Source organism: Melopsittacus undulatus, chromosome 4 (assembly GCF_012275295.1).
Source record: "Melopsittacus undulatus isolate bMelUnd1 chromosome 4, bMelUnd1.mat.Z, whole genome shotgun sequence".
Taxonomy (NCBI): domain Eukaryota; kingdom Metazoa; phylum Chordata; class Aves; order Psittaciformes; family Psittaculidae; genus Melopsittacus; species Melopsittacus undulatus.
The window spans coordinates 23,028,459-23,051,123 of record NC_047530.1 but is presented as its reverse complement, the minus strand read 5'-3'; the positions used below and the strand labels follow the sequence as shown (position 1 = coordinate 23,051,123).

Sequence of the window (22,665 nt, the reverse complement as noted above, 5' to 3'; positions counted from 1 at the left end):
ATTCACCCTGAGAGAGATTTGTGAGTGGTAATGACAGTGTGGGAGCCTTTCACCTCAAGGACATCTCTTGACATCCAGCTCCTGTGCAGAAAGCACTGACTGTGTTTTGGCTGATGTCCAGGCTGAGCTGCTGCTCAGGAGCTTTTCCTCTTGGTAATTCATGGGTCACACTCGTGACACCTCTGGGAACAGAGCTGCAGGCAGGAACACCTCCATGTTCCTCCACAGGGCACAGGGCATCACCACGGCCTGTTCTTCTCACTCCTGCACTTGCAACAGAGGTGGGAAATGGCAGCAAGTGGGTTAAGGATATGAAAAGGAGAGACTCTCCCCCAGTCTGCCCAGTTGGAAGCTGGGAGGCAGTGGTAGCATGAGGGGTGGGGTTGGCCTGTTCCCCCTCTGGTGCTCCTGGATCCTTGCTGGTGTCAGGTCAGAACCTCCTGTGGCTTGTGACCTCTCCCCACTGATGCTCCTTCCAAGCACTTCTTCAGTCTCCTCTAAATCCCTGCATTCACAAATCTGCTCTCACCCTGCTTGTACCAACGTGTAATGAAGGATCCTTGTCAGAGGGATGCTGAACCCCTAGCTCTCCACCATCCCCATGCTGTCCCCTTCCCAGGATGTCCATGTTCTCCTCTGCTCCTAATACACCCTCCTAAAGCCACGGGCCTGGACCTGCACTCAGCACCCCTCCATGCTGTGTCAGAGAACAGGGATGGTGGAGACCCTCCTCCTCCTCCTCCCGCAGACATGCGCGGGTGCTGCTGCTGGCTGCCCCCTTTGCCCCCCGGCAGCCCCAGCAACAGCAGCGCGGGGCTGAGCGGCTGCCGCGGCGTGCGCTGGGTAAGGGCCGAAGTACAGCCCGGAGTCAGCACCGGGAGCTGCTCTCCTCCCCCCGAGCTGACTGAACGTGCACTCAGGCCATTAGCAGTAGTTACAATGTAGCCGATGCTCTGCCGGAGAGCTGCAGAGCGGGTGCACTCCGCGTGTTCACTCCCACCCTTCAGCACGACACAGACGGGTGGGGGCAGGGCGGATAGCAAGGTCCCTTTAGCACCGGAGCACCGTGGCTCTCCTCACTTCCTTCCCCAGCAGCAATTCCCATGGATGCCAAGGAAGCGAGGAGCTTGGGAAAGGAGCTGAGAGCAAGCCAGCTTCTGGAGCTGAGCAAGGCTCCGGTCTGTGCAGGGGGAATCCTGCCTCCTGTACTGCTTGGCTCCCTTCTCCCTGCAGCTTCCTCCAGGCTGAGCCCATCACGTGCCCAGGGTGGGCAGGGTCCAAGGTCCTGGAGGGCAGGGGCTCTGGAGGCGAGGGCTGGCAGCCTGCTGCAGGATGAGGAGTCTGTGCCTCCTCCTGGGTGTCCTGCAGCTCCTTGGTGAGTATGCCAGGGCCTGACCGCCGTGGTGAGCAGGGGTGACCACTGAGTGACTTCTCCATGTTGGGTGTGCTTTTGGCAGTCCTGGTTTGGAGCAGAGCTGCAGGTGCTGCCACTTCAGGCTTATCTGTGATGCGAACAGGAAGAGATACTTCCAGCCAGCAGAAAGAACGCAAGGGAATGAGGTTGGGGTTACTGAATCATGCCTGCTGCACATCCACAGCTTGGGTTTTCTTGCTCTGATTTTAAGCAAGCAGCTCTGCTCCGCAGGACACGCTCTCTGTTGAATATGCATGTTGCTTTGATGTTCAAGGACTGCGCTTCTCTGGAGACAAGGCTGATTAAATAGCACGATGATATTTCAGGTCTGTGGAGGACTGGAAATGTGGAGTAAATGCATCAGTGCAGCTACATGGGGGAAAAGGCTTTGCACTGGGAGATTAAACCTCCATGGCTCCTGACCCCTTGACTGGAGGTGATGGCAGTGCTGTCTGGTGGGGTGGCATGAGCTCACTTGACACAACACCTTGAGGCTGTGGGAACGGGAGGCATGTGTGCAGTGGGGTCGGCTGGAGCTTTAACCTCTCCATTCTCTGCCTTCCCAGGATGGGAGTGACGCAGGTCAACCAGCAGGGACAGAACAACTTGCAATTACTGTCTGGGCTCTTTATCCTTTCTTAAGCTCTTTTCAACTCTAAGCCAGGGAAGTGTTTGTGCCCACAACACTGCAGGCAGCTGCTTCGGTCCTGTTCTTATCACTGTGACAGTATTTTTGCCTCTCAGTGGGTTTTAAAGTGGATACAGTGTAGGGGGGTGTTTGCCTGAGGGCTCATTCAGGCAGCTGGGGAACCCCTCTGCACCTTGCAGCACCCCAACACCTCCAGCCCCTGTTCCTACATTGGCACTTTAATTCTGGTTAAAAATACATAATTTCCTTTTCACTGGGATATGGTTACTTACAGCATTTGGTCCTTTTGAAACCCCTGGTGGGGTCACACAGGGCAGATTAGTCCCCAGGATGTTCATTGTGTATGTGGGTTGCACTAAGTAGGCTCTGCAGAGCCTTGTTAGCGCAACCAGCCGCATCCCTCCCTATCATTCAGCAAGCAGGGCCCAGGCTTCTGCAGTACAGCCCCTTCCATCAGCCAGAGTTAGTCAGTTCCCCCCCTTCCTTGTGCCCCTTCATGCCCTGCTCTCCGCAGACCTCCAGCACTAAGTCTGACTCCAGTGCCCAGTCCTCTCCACCACTGGCTTTTATGTATCTAGTTTTGGGGGAGGTTCTCCTAAAGAAAAGATGATCCATGTTAAAAGCAAAGGTTTTTTAGTTTTGGTTTTTGTTTTGTCTTCTTTCCTCTTTCCTGTCTCATACCTCACTTGCCCAAAGCCATTTCATTCAGGCTGCTAGAGATTCATCTTCAGCTGGAAGTGCATCTTCAGCCTGGGCGATGTCAGGCCAGGGGGCATGTGGCTCCACTGTGCTCATGCAAAAAGAGCAGGTCAGGGTGAAAATCCATCTCTGCCATGTCCTGTCCCCAGCCAGTGGGTTCAATCCTGCAGTGACCCGTGGGCAGGATCATTGCCGTCCTGGCAAGACCCATGAGGAAGACCTCTATTTCCCAACCTGGCACTGCTTCAGCCTGCAGGTCACCATTGAATTCTCCTGATCCAGCCCCAAACACATAAATCCAGCCCATATTTTGCGCTACACATCCCATAGCAAATGGTCTCTTGTGGTCCTCGCTTGCTCTTCATGCCTACTCTGTGCCTTCTTGAAACACCAAGGCCAAGGTGTCTCCGCACATTTGGTTACCCTGAGTGGCCGCAAAGCCCACCACAGTGAATGCTTAGGTACCATGTGTATGTTATTCTTGCCCACTGCCTGCAGGCGCTTCCTGCCTTCTCTCTGCTTACCAGGTGTTTGTCCTTTATTCCTCTTCTTACCTGGGTGGGTAAAACCCATCACCCAGCCGAAGAAGTCCCCTGTGCAGAGGAGGGCTGACATTGCTCAGCTAGGAACACACAGGGGCTGCTTCTGGGTGGGAAATCTCCAAATCTGGATCCAAAAGGTCAAGCCATCCCATAGCGCATCCTGGAGGGAGCTCCTAGTGCCTCCTGTGGACTGGGTTACACTGGTTTCCCTGCTTCTCCCAGCTGCTGCCACTGCCGTGTACAAGCAGTGGATCCCCAACACCAATTTTGAAACCGCCTCCAACTGGGATAAAGGCAGAGTTCCCTGTGCCAGCAATGTGGTTCGTTTTGAGGAGAACAAGGTAATGGATTATTTTATCTTATTTTTACTTTATTTTTATTTTTAATATTATAAGAAATATAATTATTATTTAATATTTCTTTTTTAATATTGTTATAAGGTTGATTTATTTTTTACAAAACACTCGCAAGCATTAGAAAAGCCCTCTTTAATTTTTGCTTTTCCTACAGGTAGTCTCAGTGTTTGTGAGGTCTCCCCACACACTGACAGACATGGTAAGGCCACGTGTGGTGTTGCTGGGACAGTGGGTGAGGGCAGGGCTGGTGCTGGAGTGCTGCTAGCTGGGTGGCATGTAAAACACCCTCCATGGGGCTGAGACCTTGGTGGTAGTTTGCTGAAGATCACCAAGCCATGGCACTGCCACCACGGAGCAGGTACTAGCCCCAGGCAGAGGCTTAGTAAGGCTGACATGAAAATACCTTGAAATGGAAACAGGCTGTTCTGGGAAATCCCAGAATGTTGCTTGAGAAATTTCCTTTCAAGCGCCATTGGGGTTTATATTTTTCTGCAGCATTATTTGCCTGGCTGTGGCAGGGCAGACATGACACCCTACTGAAGTGCAGGTGTTGAGTGAGATGAGAGTGGGGGGTCTTGTCTCTGAGGGGTTTCTGAGCAGCCCAGCGTTCCCACAGAAGAGGAGCCCTGCCTGGAGCCATGAAAGCTTGGGGGTCTCCATCCTTATGGTTTGGAGAGTTGAATTTATGGGGGAGGAATTAAAGGGAAAAGCAAACCCACTGCCCCAGCACAGCAGCATGGGACAGGTCACCAGTGAGCCCCATCCCAGCACTGGGAAGGCACAGAATGGCTTGGATCCCATTTGCAAAACCTCCTTCCCTGGACTGGATGAACTTGTGGCCGAGTTTTCTCTTTTCGGTTTTAGGGCGGCTTTGCTCTTTTACACGCCATTAAATCTGAACAGTCCCTTGAAATTCATGAGGTGTAATTTGTTCAGGCTGTCTACACCACTAATAGTTTTGATGCTTTAATAACGCCATGTGCTACATTTAATCCCTCTACAAATATTTGCAGGAGTTACTTTATTTATATGGCATTTTAAATATGAATTTTTGAAGGAAAGAATGTGCTGGGGAAATACGTACAAATATAATGTAATAAATGATGTGGAATTTACCCAGAGAAGAAAAGAGCAAAATATCACTCCAGTAGATTTTATTCTACTTACAGATGAATGTATAATATTTCTAAAGTACTTTCATCAGAGGCCTGAAAAGTGCATAATTGCAGAGCAACGTCACTCATTATGGTGTGAGCCTTTCACATCCAAACTAAAAACCCAAGCTGAGCAGCCCTGCTACTGGCCAAGGGAGAGGGAGGTGCCACACAACCTTTGCACAACTAGTGACATGTGTGGCTGTGCCAACCATCCACCAGCTGTTCATCATGGGTTTGAGCCATGGTCAGGGTGCTGGAGTGGCCCCAACTCATCTCAATCAGAAGATCCAGCAGTCCTCATAGGAGTTCCTCAGGACCCTCTGCTTCCCTAGGGTAGGAATAAATCACAGCAGCACCACTGGCTGTGAGAACACAGCACAGATCCCCTCCAGTCAGGGACTCACACTGAATTCTGAGCAACCAAGCCTGTCCCAGGTTATAACCCAACCTCAGCTCACACCTTCCTTCGGAGCATCACCACCCCAGTGATTTGTGATGGACTGCCCCAGCAAGTTTCCTAGCATGGTGGCTAATACTTCTTCTTAATTTGAGCTCAGCTGCCTCCCTCCTGTGCACTGCAGTGATCTGTTGTCACCTGGTGATACAGGGACTGCCAAGGTTAGGGATGAAAAAGGAATGAAACCCAGCACCTAACCTGGCGCGCTGCTTGTGGGGATGGCAGGAAGTTCGGCAACCGGCCGCTTAGACAATGAATTGGTCGTGAGGCTTTTTGCAGAGAGGCTGGGCTGCACCTGTTTGGCTGCCAGCCGTGCCGCGCTGGAGCATTAATCACTTAAATCAGCAGGAATACATTAAGCTTTGGAGTCACCATGGAGATGCTATACAGCCTTTGAAATAAAGAGAGAGCGTTGCTTGCTGTAGTAGCACAGAAAGAAATTCATGACCAGGGAAGGGTCTGGCTGCTCATTGACTTGCATGAGGACGGTGCCACTGCAGTGGGTGCAGAGGGGGGAGTGCTTGGAGCCAGTGCCCTGCTGTCAGAGGGGCAGCATGAGACCTCCCATCCTCACTCCCCAGCTGAGTGTAGTGAGGCCTGGGGTGCCAGGGAGTCCTCATGTGCCACCATCAGCCCCCCCACCCCCGACATTGATACTAAAGGAAATGCTTCTGTATGGTGAGCCTTTCAGCTCCCCTTCCCCATCCATCCCATTTGGGCACCAGCCAGATGCTGGGAGCTGCTTTGCTGGGAGGAGACTGGGATTGTTGGGGTACACAGCCCACCTCCCTGCCTGGAGAAAACCTATTTATTGCCCAGCTCAGTGGTTATTTGGTCTGAAGTTTCAAATGAGTCCTTAATTCAGCCACACTCTAAATCTAAAGTGTAAGTGACTTTGAAGCACAACTGTTGTGATTAGGTTGGATTTTCTATGGTATTTAGCTGCCTAAAGATGCAGATCAGTATTTAGCTGGCTTTCAGAGGTAAATCCACGAAAAAGATGGAGGTGCTCTGTGTGGCAGTGCCTGACGTGGGTTCTTCAGAGCGAGGTGGGCTTTGGCTTTGCTTGTCTCCCTCCTGGGGCAGAAGTGGTCCTCCAAATCTGGCTATGGCTGCACTTCCAAAGGGAGCCATGCCAGGGCACAGCTGTGGCTCCGAGCCTGGTGTTTGCCCTGATAACCCTAGCCCTGGTGCAGTTTGTTCCCAAGCCAGCCAGCCCTGCAGCACGGGCTAGAGATGGATGATGCCACCTGCTATTTCTGGGGTGACAGGAGTCAGGTTTAACCACATGGCAGAGCAGCCTTACTCGACCCCCGTGGTGCCAAGGTCAGGGCACTGGCCAGGGTTATTCACCAGCACCCATGTCACCTTTCCAGCTCTGCCCCATTACTGAGCCCTGCCACAGTGGCAGCAGCTGCCAGTACCTCTCTTTGTATGGTGAGGGGCTACAAAGGCTGAGTCAGGAGTGTGCAGACAGTGGGGTCTAACCAGGGACACATTGCCCAGCATTATATTTTTAGCTGCTTAATTGCGAGAGCAGAATGTACTCGGCTTTGCTGCAGGATGCTCCTGCTTGGTTCCTGGCAGAGATTGATCTTGAAATGCCAATTGCTCTCCAGGGGCTCAGGCTCTAATGAATTGCCACAGTGTGTGCTGGTCCTAGGCACCGGCGTTTCCTCCCCTTGCTTCCCAAGCCGCAGGGTAATGAGACACCCAGAAAAAGAATTATTTCCTTCTTCTGAGATGAAGGTAAAATATTTCACGGGAGTGCATGTGTGTACCAGCACATAATTACAAGCCCGAATCCTGCAGGCTTTCCTCCGGCAGTGTACCTGCTGAAGCTTTGCCCTAGGAAATGAACGTGGTAAAACAGCCCTTTACAGCTACCTCCCTCATTTTGTTTGCTCCTTGCAGGCCAGTTTCCAGCAGGAGGAGTTGTTAAAGCCAGTGATGGGCGGAGCAGTTTGCCAGTATCCTGGACTGGTGTGGATCGTCTTGCTGGGCTGCTCCCCTTCCCACACCTCAAACCACTTTACAGCTCTTTCTGACTGCGGGGGGAAGTTCAGGAAACTGAGCTGAACTAACCTGGTGTAGATTTGACAAATGGCTTTAGGCCTCTGTGTGCCTTCTGCATCCATAACTCAAGTGTCTTGGGCTGGTTTATCTTAATGCACTCTCTGAGGGGGTCCCAATGTCCCACGTCTCCCAGGGACACCTGATTTCTGCACCCTGTTGGGACCTGTTTGGCTTTGCATCTGGAAGTGGGCACTGGGGTCTGCAGTCAAATTAATGGCCTTTCTGAGACCCTTCCCTTTTTTATCCCCTCCATGGTTTCTATTGCTGTCTGCACGGAGATTTAGGAGGGATTATGCCAGCCAGTACTGATGGAGGATGACCAGGAGGGGGTTTGTGGGGATGGTCAGAGAACCCAATGTGCCAGGCCACCCTTGTGCCAGAGGACATGGTGGCAAGGCCAGCATGGGCAGGTAATGTGGGGAGCCCATGCCCCCAAACAAAATGTAAAATGGGATGAGCAGACATGCCAGGGGAGCCAGTTCCTGTGCTAATGAGAGCATGGCTGCACTGCTGCTGAAGGACCCTGCCTTGCAGGAGAGGGATGCAGGGGACAGCAGCCAAGCACCTTGTTAGTGTGCAGGGGATGATGTTGAAATGATGGTGTCCTGACTGCACAGTGCTCCTTTGACTGGGCTCCTGCCTGCTCTGGCTGATGAAAGAAGAGGGGTGAATTACTGCTGGGAGCACAGAAGGGCTATTGTGCATCTTCTGCCCACCAACAGTGAGTCCTGTAGAGAGGAGCAGTAGCTTCTGTGCCCTGCTCCACACTGTGCCACCTTGCCTGAGCATGAATTTGTGGGGATAAAAACTGTGATTCTTGCCTGGTGTCCTTGGGATGCTAAAGCCCCACTCTTCATGAGAGCATATGCCTGGGCAAGAAGTTCTTGTAGCAGCAAGGTCCTAGTCCAGCAACAAGTTGCTCTCCTCAGCTCTCCCAGAGGTCTTTTCACCCTGCTGGCCCCTCTGGTGGGGTATCTGGGATAGCTGCTGCAGGATCTAGGACCATGGCAGGGGTACACAGGATCTGGCAGCAGTTTGGGAGTGCAGTGTGGTGCATGTGGCTGAGGAGAAGGGTGCTGGCCTGGGGGTGCAGGTAGGAGCTTCACCTGGGCACGAAAGTGAGCAAATTAATCCCCACTAATGAACCCAAGAAACCCTGTGGTGATTGAGCCCCTGGCAACGCTCCAGAGCCATCAGCAGGATTCACCTGTGGGTGCATCTGGCCTGGAGCCTCCAGCTGGCAGATCAATCCCACCCAAGGGTCCGCAAGCCCAGCTGTGCTCAGCTTCCCCCTGGCCCAAATGTGTGTTGGGAAAACCCCCACTATTCCCACCCATGTGCAACAGGCGCTGCTGCCTTCCTGCCCGCTGCTCCGGGTGCTGTCTGCGGGCTGCCGCTGCCCCAGGAAAGCAGGGCTGGGAGAGGTGAGACAGAAATCCTTTTCCCTGCGCATAATGCCAGTGGTGGGTTACAGTGCTCTGTGTTGGAGAAATACCCCCCCCACCCCCGCATCCTACCCCAGTGATGTTTTTTGGTGGGGACCCACTGGTCCCAGCTGCGAAGCTGCTCCCCAGCTGGGTGCCAGGTGATGGGATGTACCCAGGAGCCCTGTTCAGCCCCAGTGCTACCAACTGGCTCGCTGGTGCACCCATGGGTGCAGCACTGCAGAGCCCAGCACACATGGTCAGGCTCGGTGTTATGTGATAGGGATGGTGGCACTGTCTCACCCGAGCAAGGAATTCAAATGCATTTGTGCTGTGAATTAAAACAAGGCTGGGGGAAGAGCTGGCTGCAATCACCATCATAGCTCACCCGAGTTCAAGGCAGAAGTGCTGCATTTTTTCCTGCTCTGTTGATGATGACATGCCAGTTACACTGCTTCTGTCAGTCATCTCAGCCTGGTGCTTATGAACTGAGCAGAGCTGGGATGTGCTGGAGACTGGTTCAAAGCCACCCACTTCAAAAGCTGCATCTCAGGTTTATTTTTCCTTCTGCATTTTGGAGGTTAGTTTCATTTTTACTTACTCACTGGGGCCCTGGGATATTTTCTCAGTGGTCCAACACTGCAGTTGAAAATGTGGTGATTCTGTGTTCAGAGCCTCATGGGGTCTTTCCTCTTTTGCTGACTTTGATGAGAAGAATTATGACTGTTTCAGTTGTCATTGCACTTGATAATGATGACTGAGGAGGTAAGTCATTTACCAGTATCAGGGATGGGAAATGACTAATGGGATTCTAAGCTCACTGTATTAATGGCCCTTGAGGGCAGGAGCAAGAGAAAGCAGATGAAACTACCAGTGTTTTGGCTCGGGTCCTTTGGTACATGTCATTGCTCAGTTCAAAATGTACTTGGGAAGTGGCCCAGCTTTTATGCAATTTCTGTACTAAACTCCGAAATGCAGAAAGCCACTGCCCAACCAGAGTCTCTATTTGTCCTCTGCAGCAAGCTGAGATGCTTAATTTATGGCAGGCAAAAAAGAAAGGGCAAATTACAAACTAAGATCCACTGGATGACAGAGCCGCTTCTGAAATGCTTCCCAGTGGTGGTGCTGGTCATGGATGCACAACACTTCTGCCTTGGTGGGCCAGGAGCCGTAGCTGCAGGGGCCAGCCTCAGAAATTCCTGCTATGAAGCAGTACAGGACTCTTCTTGCACTTTGTGTCTGTGGAGATGAGGTGACTCCATCCTCCAGCTTTCATTGCGTTGTGTTGCATTTTAATTCCTGGGCTGGTGGTAACAGCGTTTGGGCAATCCGGGAGTGTGGAGAGGTCAGCAGCTGGGACAACATATGTGCTGTGGGACCTTTATTTCCCTCACTCTCACACTCATGTGGACAGCTTCCTCTGGGCTTGGGAAGTCCAGCCAGCCTGAGGTTTTGGCCTTAGTGGTGGAGGGGGATCTCCAGTGATACCTGGAGAAGCTGCATCTTCTCCAGAGAACCCAGAGGCCAGTGTCTCGGAGCCCTGCACAGGAGGTGCAGGCATGGGGCAGGTTCAGCATGAGTGTTTTCTCCCACCTGTGCCCACGGGCAGGATTGGGGCCATGCACTGCTGACCCTGCACCTGCTCTGCACCCATCCCAGAGCCCATTCAGCTGGGCCCTCCCAGGCACAGGAGGATGCAACCTCAGTGGATTGTTGGACCAGCATCTGTGCATCTGTGTGTGCACTTGTGTATCTCTAACCAAGCAAGCCCACCTCAGCTCTTGATCTTGCCATTCTGAACTCAGCCAGGCTGTGTGAATCCTTACCAGGTTTTCCTTGCTTTGCTATGTGCGTAATGGATGCACATGATGCTTGTGCATTGCTCCCTGGAGCTATGTGAGTGATGCAGCTTACAAATCTAGGCACATATTTGTCTAAGTGTTGTCTCTGTAGCTTTTTTTCTTTCATTCTAGTTAATTTGTGAAGATCTGAATGGACAACCCCATGGACAGGAAAGCTCATTGTGTCCTGCATGGCCACCAAAGGGCATTCAGGACACTCTGACCCACAGAGTGGGTCAACAAAGTGTTTGGTAACTGCAGGGAAAGAGCTGTTAGTCTCTTTAAGGCAAGTATGAAAGCAGGGGCTTCTCCATCTAGTGGTCTTGATCCAGACACAACACTCACAAATGCCAACTTCTGCAGCTTGGGAAAGCAAGCAGAGGCCATCCAGTCATGGCCCTGCTCTGTCACCCATCTCCATCACTAGCACTGCTGTCTGATGTTTTATTTCCTCCACCCAGAGATCCTTACAGCTACAGGCCTGGGTGCTCACAGCTGACTGCTGTGAAAAGCTGGTACCCAGCACTGGTGACATGATCCACTGCATCCCATCCAAAAACCCACCCTCATCTTCTCAGCTGGACCCCAGCAGGCAGCTGGCTACCCTTCCTGCTTGGGCCCCATCATGCACAGCAGACTGCAGGGTGGCAGCCTGCACACTGAGCAGGAGTCAGCAGTGAGTGAAATGGCCCAGCAGGTTTGGGAGAAGGCATGTGGCTGGCAGTGCCACTGGTACCTGCCCTGGGTAGAGGCGTTAGCTGACTGCTCCGAAGTGTCCCGCCACCCATTCCTGTGTGGGTTCATAGGAAAACAAGCCAGGGCACTTTTAAAGTGAAGCACTCTGTGAAAGAAGCTGGTAGCATAGACCTTGCCCAGCTCAAACGGGCCAAGTCCTGAGCATCAAAACGTCACTAGATGCAGCTTTTATATGTGCAGCTAAACGGCATGTTGCCATTCGCATCCTGGCAGACCTTTCAGCCTTTATCAGTGCTTCAGTATTGGAGAAACTGGCTTTACTCAAGGGTAATAGAAATTCAAAGAACATGACGGCATGGTTTCCAGTTAGGCATGACACATGCTATGGTCTCATAGGCTTCTCCTTGGCTAGTGGGGAGACTCTATACCCTTGTGGCAGACATTGTTCAGACCTCAGCTATTTCCCTTGTCATCCCCTCTCGCCCAGCCCAGCATACAACATTGCTGGGTCTGAAGCAGATGGAGCACAGGGGCACTGCAGGCGGCAGCTGCCTTTGGCTCCCTACCTGTCTCCCAGTTCCTGAACCAAGAGGGGGGCTGGGCTATGGCCTTCAAAGCACCACACCACCAAGGCACTAAACTTCTTAAGAGCTGCCTACAGCTTGGGGGTGAGTAGACATTTGCCATGTCCACCTCCTGCCAAGGCAGTCCCTGTGTGGGACAGAGCGCCCCAAGAACAGAGAGCTGCTGCAGCCACTGGCAGCAGTCATTTCTAAGTCTTGCTTTCTCTAACCCACATGCATATTTAAAGACCAATTAAGTAGACGAAACCTTAAAATCCCATCTAACATGCTTCTGCCTGAGCACAGGACCCAGTGCATCAGCAAAACACAGCCCTGGAGGGCTTCCATCTGCTGCCTGGGGAGTGATGTGAAAACCCTGGTTAGACTGAGCTAGAGGAGAAGGGAGCCATGAACATCACTCACTCTCTGACATGGGAAAATTATCCTGATTTTGGCTGGGATGGAATTAATTTTTTCTTAGTCGCTGGTACAGTGCTGTGTTTTAGATTTAGGATGAGAGTAATGTTGATAACACACTGATGTTTTAGTTGTTGCTAAGTAGTGCTTAGTCTAAATCAAAGGCTTGTCAGTTTCCAATGCTCTGCCAGTTAGGATGGGCACAAGGAGCTGGGAGGTAGCATAACCAGGGCAGCTGAACCAAACCAGCCAAAGGGATATTCCATACCACAGAGCATCATGGTCAGTATAGAAACTGGGGGAGTTGGCTAGGAGCCACTGATTGCTGCTCAGGGTCAGGCTGGGCATCAGTCAGCAAGTGGTGAGGTGTTGTATTGTCCATCACTTACATTTCTTGGGTTTTATTCCTCTATCTCTTTCCCCTATTATTATTGTTGCTATTGTTATTATTGAACTGTTCTTATCAACCCATGGGTTTTACTTTTCTCCAGTTCTTCCCCCATCCTACTATGGGCTGAGGGAAGAATGAGTGAGCGGCTGTGTGGTGCTTACTGCCAACCGGGGTTACAACACGACAAAAGTATTGAGATAAAACCCAACTTTCTCTCTGGCTATTTCTAAATGTAAAATAAGATGGGCTGGGCTGAATAACCCATTGTGCTGTGAACGAGACCCCTGACAGTTATTTGCCAAGGCCTGCCCTGGGGTCAACAGTGCTGGCTGGTGAGCAGGATGGCTGTAGCAACTTTTTGAAAGAGGTCCCAATGCAGAGCTGTGCCTGTTGAGTTTGTCCGTGTGCCCCTGAGCAGAAGCTTGGGCAGGCTGAAGCCAGGCAAGTGTGGTGACCCTGACTACCTGCTGGGAATGACCTACCCAACAAGGAGAGAGTTTTGCTATGGCAGTCTGTGTCAAATGCCACTGTGTGTTTTCCTTAGCTCATGCCAAGTGCAAACCCACTAGCTGACACCTCACCAAGCATTGCTTGGGCCCCTGAGTTGTTTTCTGTGGGGCAAGTGCAGCACTTGGAAGTGGGAACCTGCTAAGCAAGAGGGTCTCTGGGCACTTGCAAGGTAAGGTTGTGGTTTTCATGGTATACCAAGTCATTCCTGAGCTGCTGGGAGTGTGAGCAAGGGGAAGGAGCCTAGTTTGTTTTTTCTCTGTTCTTGCTTCCCTGAATGCTTTATGCTTTTCTATGTTACTGGAAGATGCTGTCAAACTGCCTCTCCCCTTTGCAGCAACCCCACGTGTTAAAACAGGAGCTGATACTTTCCCATAAGCGTGGGGCATGGTGAGGGTAACTCCTAATGATTGTAAAGTGCCTCAGAGACAGCAAGTGTAATAGGCAGCCTAACAATTAGCACTGTTATTTGATTACAAGCCTGGGTGGCTGGCAACGGGACCACACAGTAATCCTCTGAATCCCTTTGTCTAGTACCTGCCCCTGAATGGAGAGCTCATGCTGGCAGCTGGTGCAGGATTCGCAGCTTTCGATGGCAGCTGGGATCCAGGCTGTGATTCAGGTATTTTGTGCCCAGCCCAGTCACCCCTGAGCCTGTGATTAATCACACAGATTCAGCCCAAACACTTTCACAAAGGTCTTTACTGTCCCACCTCAGAGCAAAATGAATCATTCCTCTTTCAGTACCTACCTTTTCTTTGATTACCTCCTTCATATCAGATCTTCTTTCCCTGCTGGATCACCTGTCTTCTAAAAAAGTAATTATACTAGGGAAGCCTTTGAAGTTGTAGCAGAGAAGCAAATATTGTTTGTATGTTACGCAGACTATTAAGCATGTAGCCACATCAAAGCCCTCATTTTCTTTGCCATGGTACTTCCGAAGAAAACTGGTTAGGTGTTGCACTCAAATGAGCTGAAGAGCAACCAGGCCTTTGGCCCAATGCCCACAGGTATTTCGGCATGAGCGCATCCTTCCCTCCCCTCTTAGCCTCCAGCCCATGTTTGCTGTGACTGAAACAGCACGTTTGTTTCATCGGTGCCTGTTATTAGTCTGAAAACTCTTTGCTAGAGACACATATCTTGGGTATTTACGAGCTAATCAATGCTTTCATTGGCAAGTACCTTTTTAGTTCAGCTGCAGGAAAGGAAAAGTCCAAACAGAGTGGCTGCGCCCTTACTGGCAAAAAAAGAGGAAAAAGAGAGAAAAAGCCCAAACAGGTTTGCCCTGAGGAAGGACTATAGCATCAGGCTGCCTGGAGCCACTCTGAAATCCTTTGGGTCTCTTGTCCCCATCAGGGATGCTCTGGCATCTGCACTTTTCCTGCTGGCCACATATGTGCTGCTCCCATGAAATCAACAGGCAGTTTTGGGGCAACTTTCACAAACTTTCACCCTAACTGAACTGGTAAAGATTCAGCTGTTGGGGCAGGGTGAGGAGGAAGCAGGGAACTGCATGATGATACTAACTGTGACCGTCAGGGAAATGGTTAATGATTAAACAGTTGATGGTTAAATGGGGCACTGGTTTGGGGGTTACCTGCTGCAGGGAAGAGGGCTAGTCACGTTTCTGTGGGCCTGACAGGCTGCTTGGAAACTGGGACATGAATTATCATATCCATTTTTATCCAGTTTAGCTGTTATTCAACATTTGTGCAGCCGTTTTCCTCTCTGGTCATAATGGTGAGCTTTAAAGAAGTGGAGGAAAGATGTCTGGGCTGAGCTGCTGGAAAGCTTTGCCAGGCCCTGGGAAGTGCCCGTGGCAGCTGCCTGGGAGGGCAGTGCCAGAGCCAGCCCTTCTCTCCCTGCCTGCAGCATGAACTCCTCTGCTTCAGGCCAAACAGTGCCTGGTTTTACCAGCCTAAATGCATCCATTTGGGCTGTGATTTGGGTCTGGGTCATGCTCAACCTTTCCTGTTGCTTTTTCAGGTGCAACAGTGAGGTTTTCTGATGCTGAGCACTACACGTGGTTCGACCCCACACTGTGGCAGGCTGTGTCCCGCAGTGGGGAGCTTGAGTCAAGCAGGCACATCTTTTTTGTGGATGAGGAACGTGTCCCATGTCACTACGACAATGTTATCTTCCAGTCTGAAACCTCCTTCAGGGTAAATGTTGACTCATCGCAGCAAGTGATTCATCTCCGCAGCATCTCTCTCATGGGCCAGGTAATGTGGGGATGATGAGAAGCCAGCTTGATGCCTCTTTGCCACAGCCCCAGAGCAGTCAGAAGAGGAAGGGCCAGCTGGGGATGGAGTCACATCACTATGCGGGGAGACAGGGCACTCCCAGGGTGCTGCAGCTTCATGGGCTGCTGCTGCTGTGGATGATCTCAATGTGTTTCCTCTACCGGTTTGTTACACCTCCCTCCCTGCAGTGTAGGAGTACAGGCTGTCTCAATATTCACATTGAAAAAAGGCCACTATGCACGGGTCGGACAATCACTAAATGGCATCTTCTCCAGCACCCAGGGGCTGCTCTGTTCTCAGGCACATGTCTGCAGCCCACTGTGCAGGGACCCTCTAGGGACACCTGCATCCTGCCCTGAACCTTAACATGGCCCATGGCCCAACAGTCATCTCCCAGCTTTGCTTTAGTGCTGGTCTTTAATTGATTGGAGGGATAATTATAGAAGCACTGGCAGCCTGCTGTGCTTCAGCCCTGGAATCAGATGCACAATGAGCCCAGTGCCTCACCGGTCAGAGGAGTGAAAGATCACAGGCATTGCAGCAGTAAACACAGGCTCCTTCCAGGAGGCAGTGATACAGCAGACATTTCATACGTTATTTATTATTTCTGCTGCTGTGCTGCCTGGGATCTGCCATTCTGGGGCCAGGCATGAGGTAACTGCTTTTTGACTAATAAACTCAGTCAGTGTCCAAGTGATTGCAGGCGGGTCTGGACAAGGTATCCCCTCAGACACACATAACCCCAGGGATGCAGAGCTGGATGCTTTTGGGTACTTGGGGTGATGCTGGTCACACTAATGCCTGGGTGCTACCCAAAGGCTCATCATCCCCTTGCAGCCACCCCACAAGGACTGTAGCTGGCTGTGCCCCCAGGAGAAGGCTGCTGCTGAGCAATGACATGGAAGGAGAAGGTGCTTTTTATTGTTGTGATTATAGTGTATTTCCTAAAGCATGACCTTATAAGCTACTTTGTCCCTTTGTAGACAGCCCTTGCACTGCTTGCTCTGTGTGGCCTATTTTCACCTCAGGGCTTGAGAAATGTTATTATTGTGTCAGGGCATGGAGAAGCCTCCTGTGGAACACAGCGGGTGACAGAATTACTAGTGGCTTGGTAGGACAAAGCTGGTCAGTCCAGCTCAGCCTTTGCTAATGCCAAGCCCACTGAAGTGCTTCCTAGATTGAAGGGAGTCACCTCAGATCCAGTAATTAAAAGTTGATAATCTGAATTCTCTGGGCCAGCAGAAGGAGGGAAAGCAAAATATCAAGAAAGCCCAGCCATATCAAGATTTATTTGTGGCCTTTTTGTTTGGTTTTAAATTAAAGAAAGAGGATTCTTCCTTTTGCTGCGTTGAGGAGCCTGAATGGGTGCATGTCAGCATTTTCCTGCTACGTTCACTGCCTGTGATGGAGCTGGCTGTCACATATGTCATCGGGTGCCCAGTGGCACAGTGAGGACAGCAGTGGGACCTGGCTGGGGACATTCACCCCATTTGCCATTCCTCCCCATGCAGGAGCTGAGCAGCCCTGAGGCCTGGGCCAGGTACCTGCAGGGTCCCTCCGCCGCACTGCAGTTCCACGGCAATGGCACTCTGCAGGTGACGGGCTCCGGCTGTGCAGACAAGTCCGGCTGTGCCTGCGGGAACGCGCTGGTGAGTCCTCCCATTGCATTTTGGGGGTGCAGCACGGCTTGCAGGGCGAGAGACTGATGCTGCCCTGCTCTTCTCCAGGATGGCCACCGCATCTGCGCAGCCCTTCTCAAGGCATCAGGAGGGCAGTGCCCAGCGCTAGCCTGCCAGAGCCCCTTGCAGCCCCTTGGCCACTGCTGCCCAATCTGCGGTGAGTGGGAAGCATGGCTCTGTTCCTGTCCCCTGCCTTTTCCCTATCTCCATGGGGGAAAACTGTGCACAGGGGGTGCTGCTGGAGTTTTGCTTTATCAATCACTGCTCCTACAAGTCTCATCCACATCCTATCTGTAGGCATCTCTCTGAAGAAGCAGCCTGGCTTTTGGGAGCCTTTTTGGAGTGCAGCCTTTTGTCCCTGCCTCCAGTTTATCCTGTCAGGATGTCACAGCTTGTCAAGCTAATAGGGCTCTGCTGAGCCTATGCAGTGGAAAGCACTCAGAGAAAATGCACCTTTGTCACCGTAATGTCAGCTTTCAACAGCAAGTTTGTTTAATTTCAGTTACAGTAGAAACATGCAGATTGACAGCATTCCCTGTGCAGTGGGCACTACTACATATATTTACCTGGATGGTTGCTAAGGAGAATTTTTCATGCCCAGTTGTACTTGGATATTTGGTGTATCACATTTGGTATATCATACCAAATTCATTAAAATGGCACCGTATGTTTCTCTGTTCAACATGCTCCTAAAAGCAGAGCCCATTAAAGCCTTTAGGAGTATTTTGTATTTCAACAAATGCTCGGTTGCATTTTTTCCAAGGAAAAGTACTTGGCTCAAGTTGTGCAGTGCGGCTGTACCGGGAGCACAAGTGTCCCCTCCAAAGCTAGGGTAGCAGTGCTGAATTGCAGTCTTGGTGACAATGTCATGTCTGTCTGTTTTCTGGCTGCAGGAGCCACCATTAACCTGGATTTCACGCCTGATTTTGACCTGCAGAAGTACCAGAACAGACTGGTCCAAGCCTTCCTGAGCCAGGTACATCAGCCTGCTGGACTGGGAGGGCCTAATGGAACAAGCCACCAGCCACGTTTGCTGGTGACTCGGAGCTGGGGGGCTGTCTGGGTGTATATAGAGCTACATCAACTCACAGGGCCCAGCCTCACCCCCCACCACACTGCAGGGCTCACCCCCATATTTGGCCTCCTGGATGTGCCAGCTCACTATGGGGGCTGCCACAGCCTCTCTTGCCCCCTTCCCCCGAGGCCATGATGCACCTCTCAACACAGCACAGGAATTGCTGCTGCCATTTGGATGGGGAAGTCTGCAGGGGGGCTTACTGGGAACTCTGGTCTAGAAAATACAGGAAGCCAGCCAGGAGGTCAGGTCGAGGTAACCTGGCAGGTCAGCCCGTGGGGGTCATGCAAACCTGAAGCAGAGCATCCCATAGTCTGTGGGAGATGGTTCCCAGTGCTGAGCTGCTTTTTCATTCCCCAGTAGCCTAGCACTGGGTGGGTAGCCGGCACTGAGCAGGGCTCAGATGCATAAGGCATCACTCCATGCTGGTGCTTGTCAGACACAGCATGACATCCTTCCTCCTGGCTGGGAGCTGCTGGGAGGATGAGGCATGCTCTGAGATACACTGTGAGGATCGATACCAAAGTATTGCTCTATTGATCCTGACCTGAAAGCCTGCTGCCTGTCCTCCTTACAGCCACACATCTTAATACAGCTTCAATGGGTGTGCTCTATGAAATTGCTTTCTCAGTGCATTCGCCTCCACAGGAGAACTCTGCGTGCTGGTTACAGCTTGGAAGGGAGGGGAGGTATGAATGTCTTCTTTGGGAAACACAACGGCACTGTGGTAACAGGGATGGCAGCTCTGTGATGGGACCCATATGAAGATTTATAGATGTTCCTTGATGGTGCATTCATCATGAGTGTCTGTAGAGGTGACTAATTTCTGCCTACCACTCTCATGGGCTTTTTGTGTCTCCTTGTGTTTTGAAAAGCCCAAGTACACTGGCATGCAGATGGCCATATCCAAGGTGCAAAAAGAGCAGACCTTCCTGGGAGTCATACCCCGAAGCTCCACTCCTGTCATCCAAATTGTGCTGATCCATGAGGGAACAGGAGTGCAGACCAGCAGCACTGTGAAGCAGCTGGCAGGAGACATCATGGAGGACATAGCACAGCATGGTAACACTGCTGTCCTCGCATTGTCCTTGCAATTGTCCCCCTTTGCAGTAAACCCATTTTTTCTTATATTTAAGTTGAATTTACCGTATTTCAGTTTGTGCCCATTGCTTCTTGCCCTGTCACTGCCTGGCTCAGCACTCCAGCTGTGTGCTCCAGGGAAGAGCAAAGGGGAAGGGTCACCTCCTTTGAACTGCTCATGCAGCTAAGGATAGTGTTGTCCTTCCATGCCATGTCAGCTTGGTGCCTACTAAGACTCTTCTCTGCAGAGCTGCTTTCCAGCCAGAACATTGCATACGGAGGCAGCCATGTAGGCTGGCAGACACTGGTAAGCATGTAGGTGGCAGCCAGGAGACCTGGTGGTTGCTGTGTGGGTAGCAGAACTACAGGGGCTTATCCCAGTTGAGTCCACTCAGCTGCGTATCCTGTTCCCAGGGAAAGGTGATTGTCCCGGGTTCAACCAGACAAGAAGTGCCAGACCCACCTGCAAGCTCCCTCTGCCCTGTATGTGCATTGGTGTTGGGATCTGTTGCCCTGTCCAGTCCTCACCCCTGTTTCTTCCTGCCCTTTCCCAGGTGAAGCACTTGGCATTTCAAGTGGCAAAATGGAGGTGACCACCGGCAATGCGTTCAGTGAGCACGTGGGGAGCCATGCATTGAGCAGGATCACAACGGGGACAGTCCTGGGGCTACTCTTCAGTCTCCTGTTCCTTGGAGGAATCCTCTTTCTCCACAGAAAGGGAAAGCTAAGGTAGGGATGAGTCTTCTGACACAGCATAATGCCAGGCTTCTGCTTGGTGGCAACTGTCGCCCCTGGCTATCCTTCCAGCCAGCCTGGTAGCACAGAGGCACACAGTGCTGCCCAGAGCTCCCACAGTGGCATGGCCAGGCAGCCGGCTATACCCAACATTACTGGTTAGTAGAATCACAGAATGGTTTGGGTTGGAAGGAACCTTAGACATCATCTACTTCCACCCCCTGCCATGGGCAGGGACACCTTCCACTAGACCAGGGTGCTCAAAGCCCCATCCAGCCTGGCCTTGAACACTGCCAGATATGGGCAGTCACAGCTTCTCTGGGCAACCTGTGCCAGTATCCACCACCCTCACAGTGAAGAACTTCTTCCTCATACCTAATCTAATTTAAACTATTATAGTTTAAAACCATTGCTCTCATTGCTCCTCATGGTTTATTGGAGGTGAGGTGGCTGAAAGGCACTTGTGTACTCTTGGACTGGTCTTCAGTCTCTTCCATGGCTGGGAGACTTGGGTTCTTGGCTGCTTCTTGGCATGGTGCTGTGCTGTGGTGGGAGCTGGGCTGCTGCAGCTCAGTGGGAAGAGTGCACAGCCTGGTCATGCTGCATGGTGATGTCTCCTGTTCCTTGTAACCATTAGTTTGCTGCCCTGCCAGGGGGTGGAGGGCTGAAACTTACAGCTGCTAAATAGAAATTCATCAAAACAATTCAAAACACTCATCCAGCAGCTTTGTAGCCATGAGAAGGAGTGACAGCATCCAAAAGCAAACACAGCTTCTGGAGCATCCCTGGCTCATCCGTTCTGGCACCTGACCGAACTGCAGCTGGGAGCTGGTCAGAAATGCCCCTTCTCCATCATATTTCCCTATCACAGCTTAGAGACGGGCTCTGGCAGTGAATAGGGTGTCCCAACAGTGCCCATAGCAGGCACTCGGGGCACCCACCTCTGCTCCTCGCCCATGCACCCACCTTCATGGGTGTGCAGGGTTTACTGCTGCACATCCTTGTGCAGGAGGCCATGGGCTGAGTGGCAGGCAGGCAGGGTGGACTGTGTGTGGTTTATAACCAGGAGGTGGGAAAGTGCACTGATGTCTGCCAGGGAATGCTGAGCTCCCCAGTACTCAGGCTGGGGAGTCACAGGCTCACAAGTCAGGTTGTTTCTTCCCTTCCAGTTCCTCTGCCAGTGCTTTCTTCCTGCAGAGCAGTGGCAGTGGCCAGGGATGCTTGTCCTGCCGGTCAGCACATGCTGACATGGTATTTCCTAGCAATAAACCTGTGCCTTCATTTAATTTCTAAATAAAACTCCCAGCCCCATAATCACTACTTAATGATTTATCTTCCACTGACACTTCTTTGGATGCTGGACAGGTCTTTGAAACCAGCTGTGTCAGCAACAGGAGGGAAGTTCATGTAGCTATAACAGACAGAGCTGAACCTGAGCCCAGGCCATGTCCCAGCTGACCCACTCCTGCTGCATGTCCCTGGCTGGCTCCAGGGCAGGGCCCTTTCAGGCAGTGCTGCTGAACATCATGGAGGCATCAGACACCAGCAGGGATGCTGCAAATAACACCAGAGGCTCTGGGAGCCTGCAAACAGTCTGTCTCCACGCAGCAGAGTGGCTGACTATCAGCAAAACACAAAATCTAGCTTGTTTCCACTCAAAAGGGCCCAGCACAGCTTCCCTACAGATAGCACAGCTCCTCCGATTGCATACATAGAGGTTGTGGTTGCAGTGTTTCAATACTGGTGGGCTTTCAGGACTGGTGGTGACGTGTGTGGACCCATGCTGAGCCCCAGGAGCCTGGTTCAGGGGATGATTCTCAGCAACTGGAACCCTTAGGATAAGACTAATGATGAAAATAATAAAAGTAGTGACGGTGATTAAGATGATAAAATGATAACATGATAAAAGTAATGATAAAAGCAATTAGTGCTTGTTGAGATTGCAGTGGGAACAGGTGTCGGCTTTGTGGCAATTCATTTCAGACCACGGGGGGGAGAGCGATTGTTCTGAAGTGAAGCTTGTACTAGGGCTGTATGCCTCTGACAAACTTCTCCACAGCATGCAGGTCCCAGACCTCCAGGCTTAATGGTTTCTGCTGGATATGGCAGCTTTTCCTGGGAAACAAACATCCCATTTCAAAGACATCCTGAAACTTTGCCACATATTTTCCCACCTAACTCTTGAAGATGCAGGGTTTCAGCCAGAGGAGCTGCTGGAACAGAGGGGATGTGGGTGAATGATGCCCAGGTCTCTTCCCAGGTTGCCTGCCCTGCACCTTCCCCAACTCAGGGACAGAGTGGAGGACCTGGCACCCCCTGCACCAGGCAGTGAGAAAGGCTTCGACAACCCCATGTTTGATGTGGTGAGTCCAGTGACCGGGGACAAGGATGCTCTGGGCTGTGAGCAGGAGATGGCAGGGCCCCAGCCAGGACCTGCTTGCATGCCAGTGTGGGTGCAACACAGGGTGCAGAGAACTTGGCAAGTGTTCCTTCCCTGGCAAGGGTGTTGCTTCCCTTTCCCATTGGTTGCTTTTCCCTCCCTTGGCGCTGCAGGAGCCACCAAGAGCTGACCCTGGAGAGGAGACACCGCAGGAGATGGCTCACAGAGACCACCCGGTCTTCTACCTCAACCCTCTGTACGATGCAAATGAGACAGAGATCTGA

At 51.7% G+C, this 22,665-nt stretch overlaps 1 protein-coding gene across 1 annotated transcript; it reads left to right on the top strand.

Moving 5' to 3' along the window:
* The first annotated feature begins 1,332 nt into the window (after nt 1-1,332).
* On the top strand, nt 1,333-22,665 carry AMN (amnion associated transmembrane protein). Its single transcript, XM_005149666.2, has 12 exons — nt 1,333-1,375; nt 3,527-3,645; nt 3,815-3,859; nt 13,724-13,811; nt 15,176-15,411; nt 16,944-17,081; nt 17,160-17,268; nt 18,005-18,087; nt 19,062-19,248; nt 19,821-19,995; nt 22,262-22,364; nt 22,555-22,665. Exons 1-12 carry the CDS (start codon nt 1,333-1,335, stop codon nt 22,663-22,665), a joined length of 1,437 nt encoding a protein of 478 aa, XP_005149723.1.

What these genes read in the sequence shown, in the direction of transcription:
- AMN (XM_005149666.2), top strand. Translation starts at nt 1,333, where the DNA reads ATGAGGAGTCTGTGCCTCCTCCTGGGTGTCCTGCAGCTCCTTG. An exon ending in CCCACACACTGACAGACATG is followed by an intron (nt 3,860 to 13,723) that starts GTAAGGCCACGT and finishes CCCTTTGTCTAG; the next exon opens with TACCTGCCCCTGAATGGAGA. An exon ending in GGAGGACATAGCACAGCATG is followed by an intron (nt 19,249 to 19,820) that starts GTAACACTGCTG and finishes GCCCTTTCCCAG; the next exon opens with GTGAAGCACTTGGCATTTCA.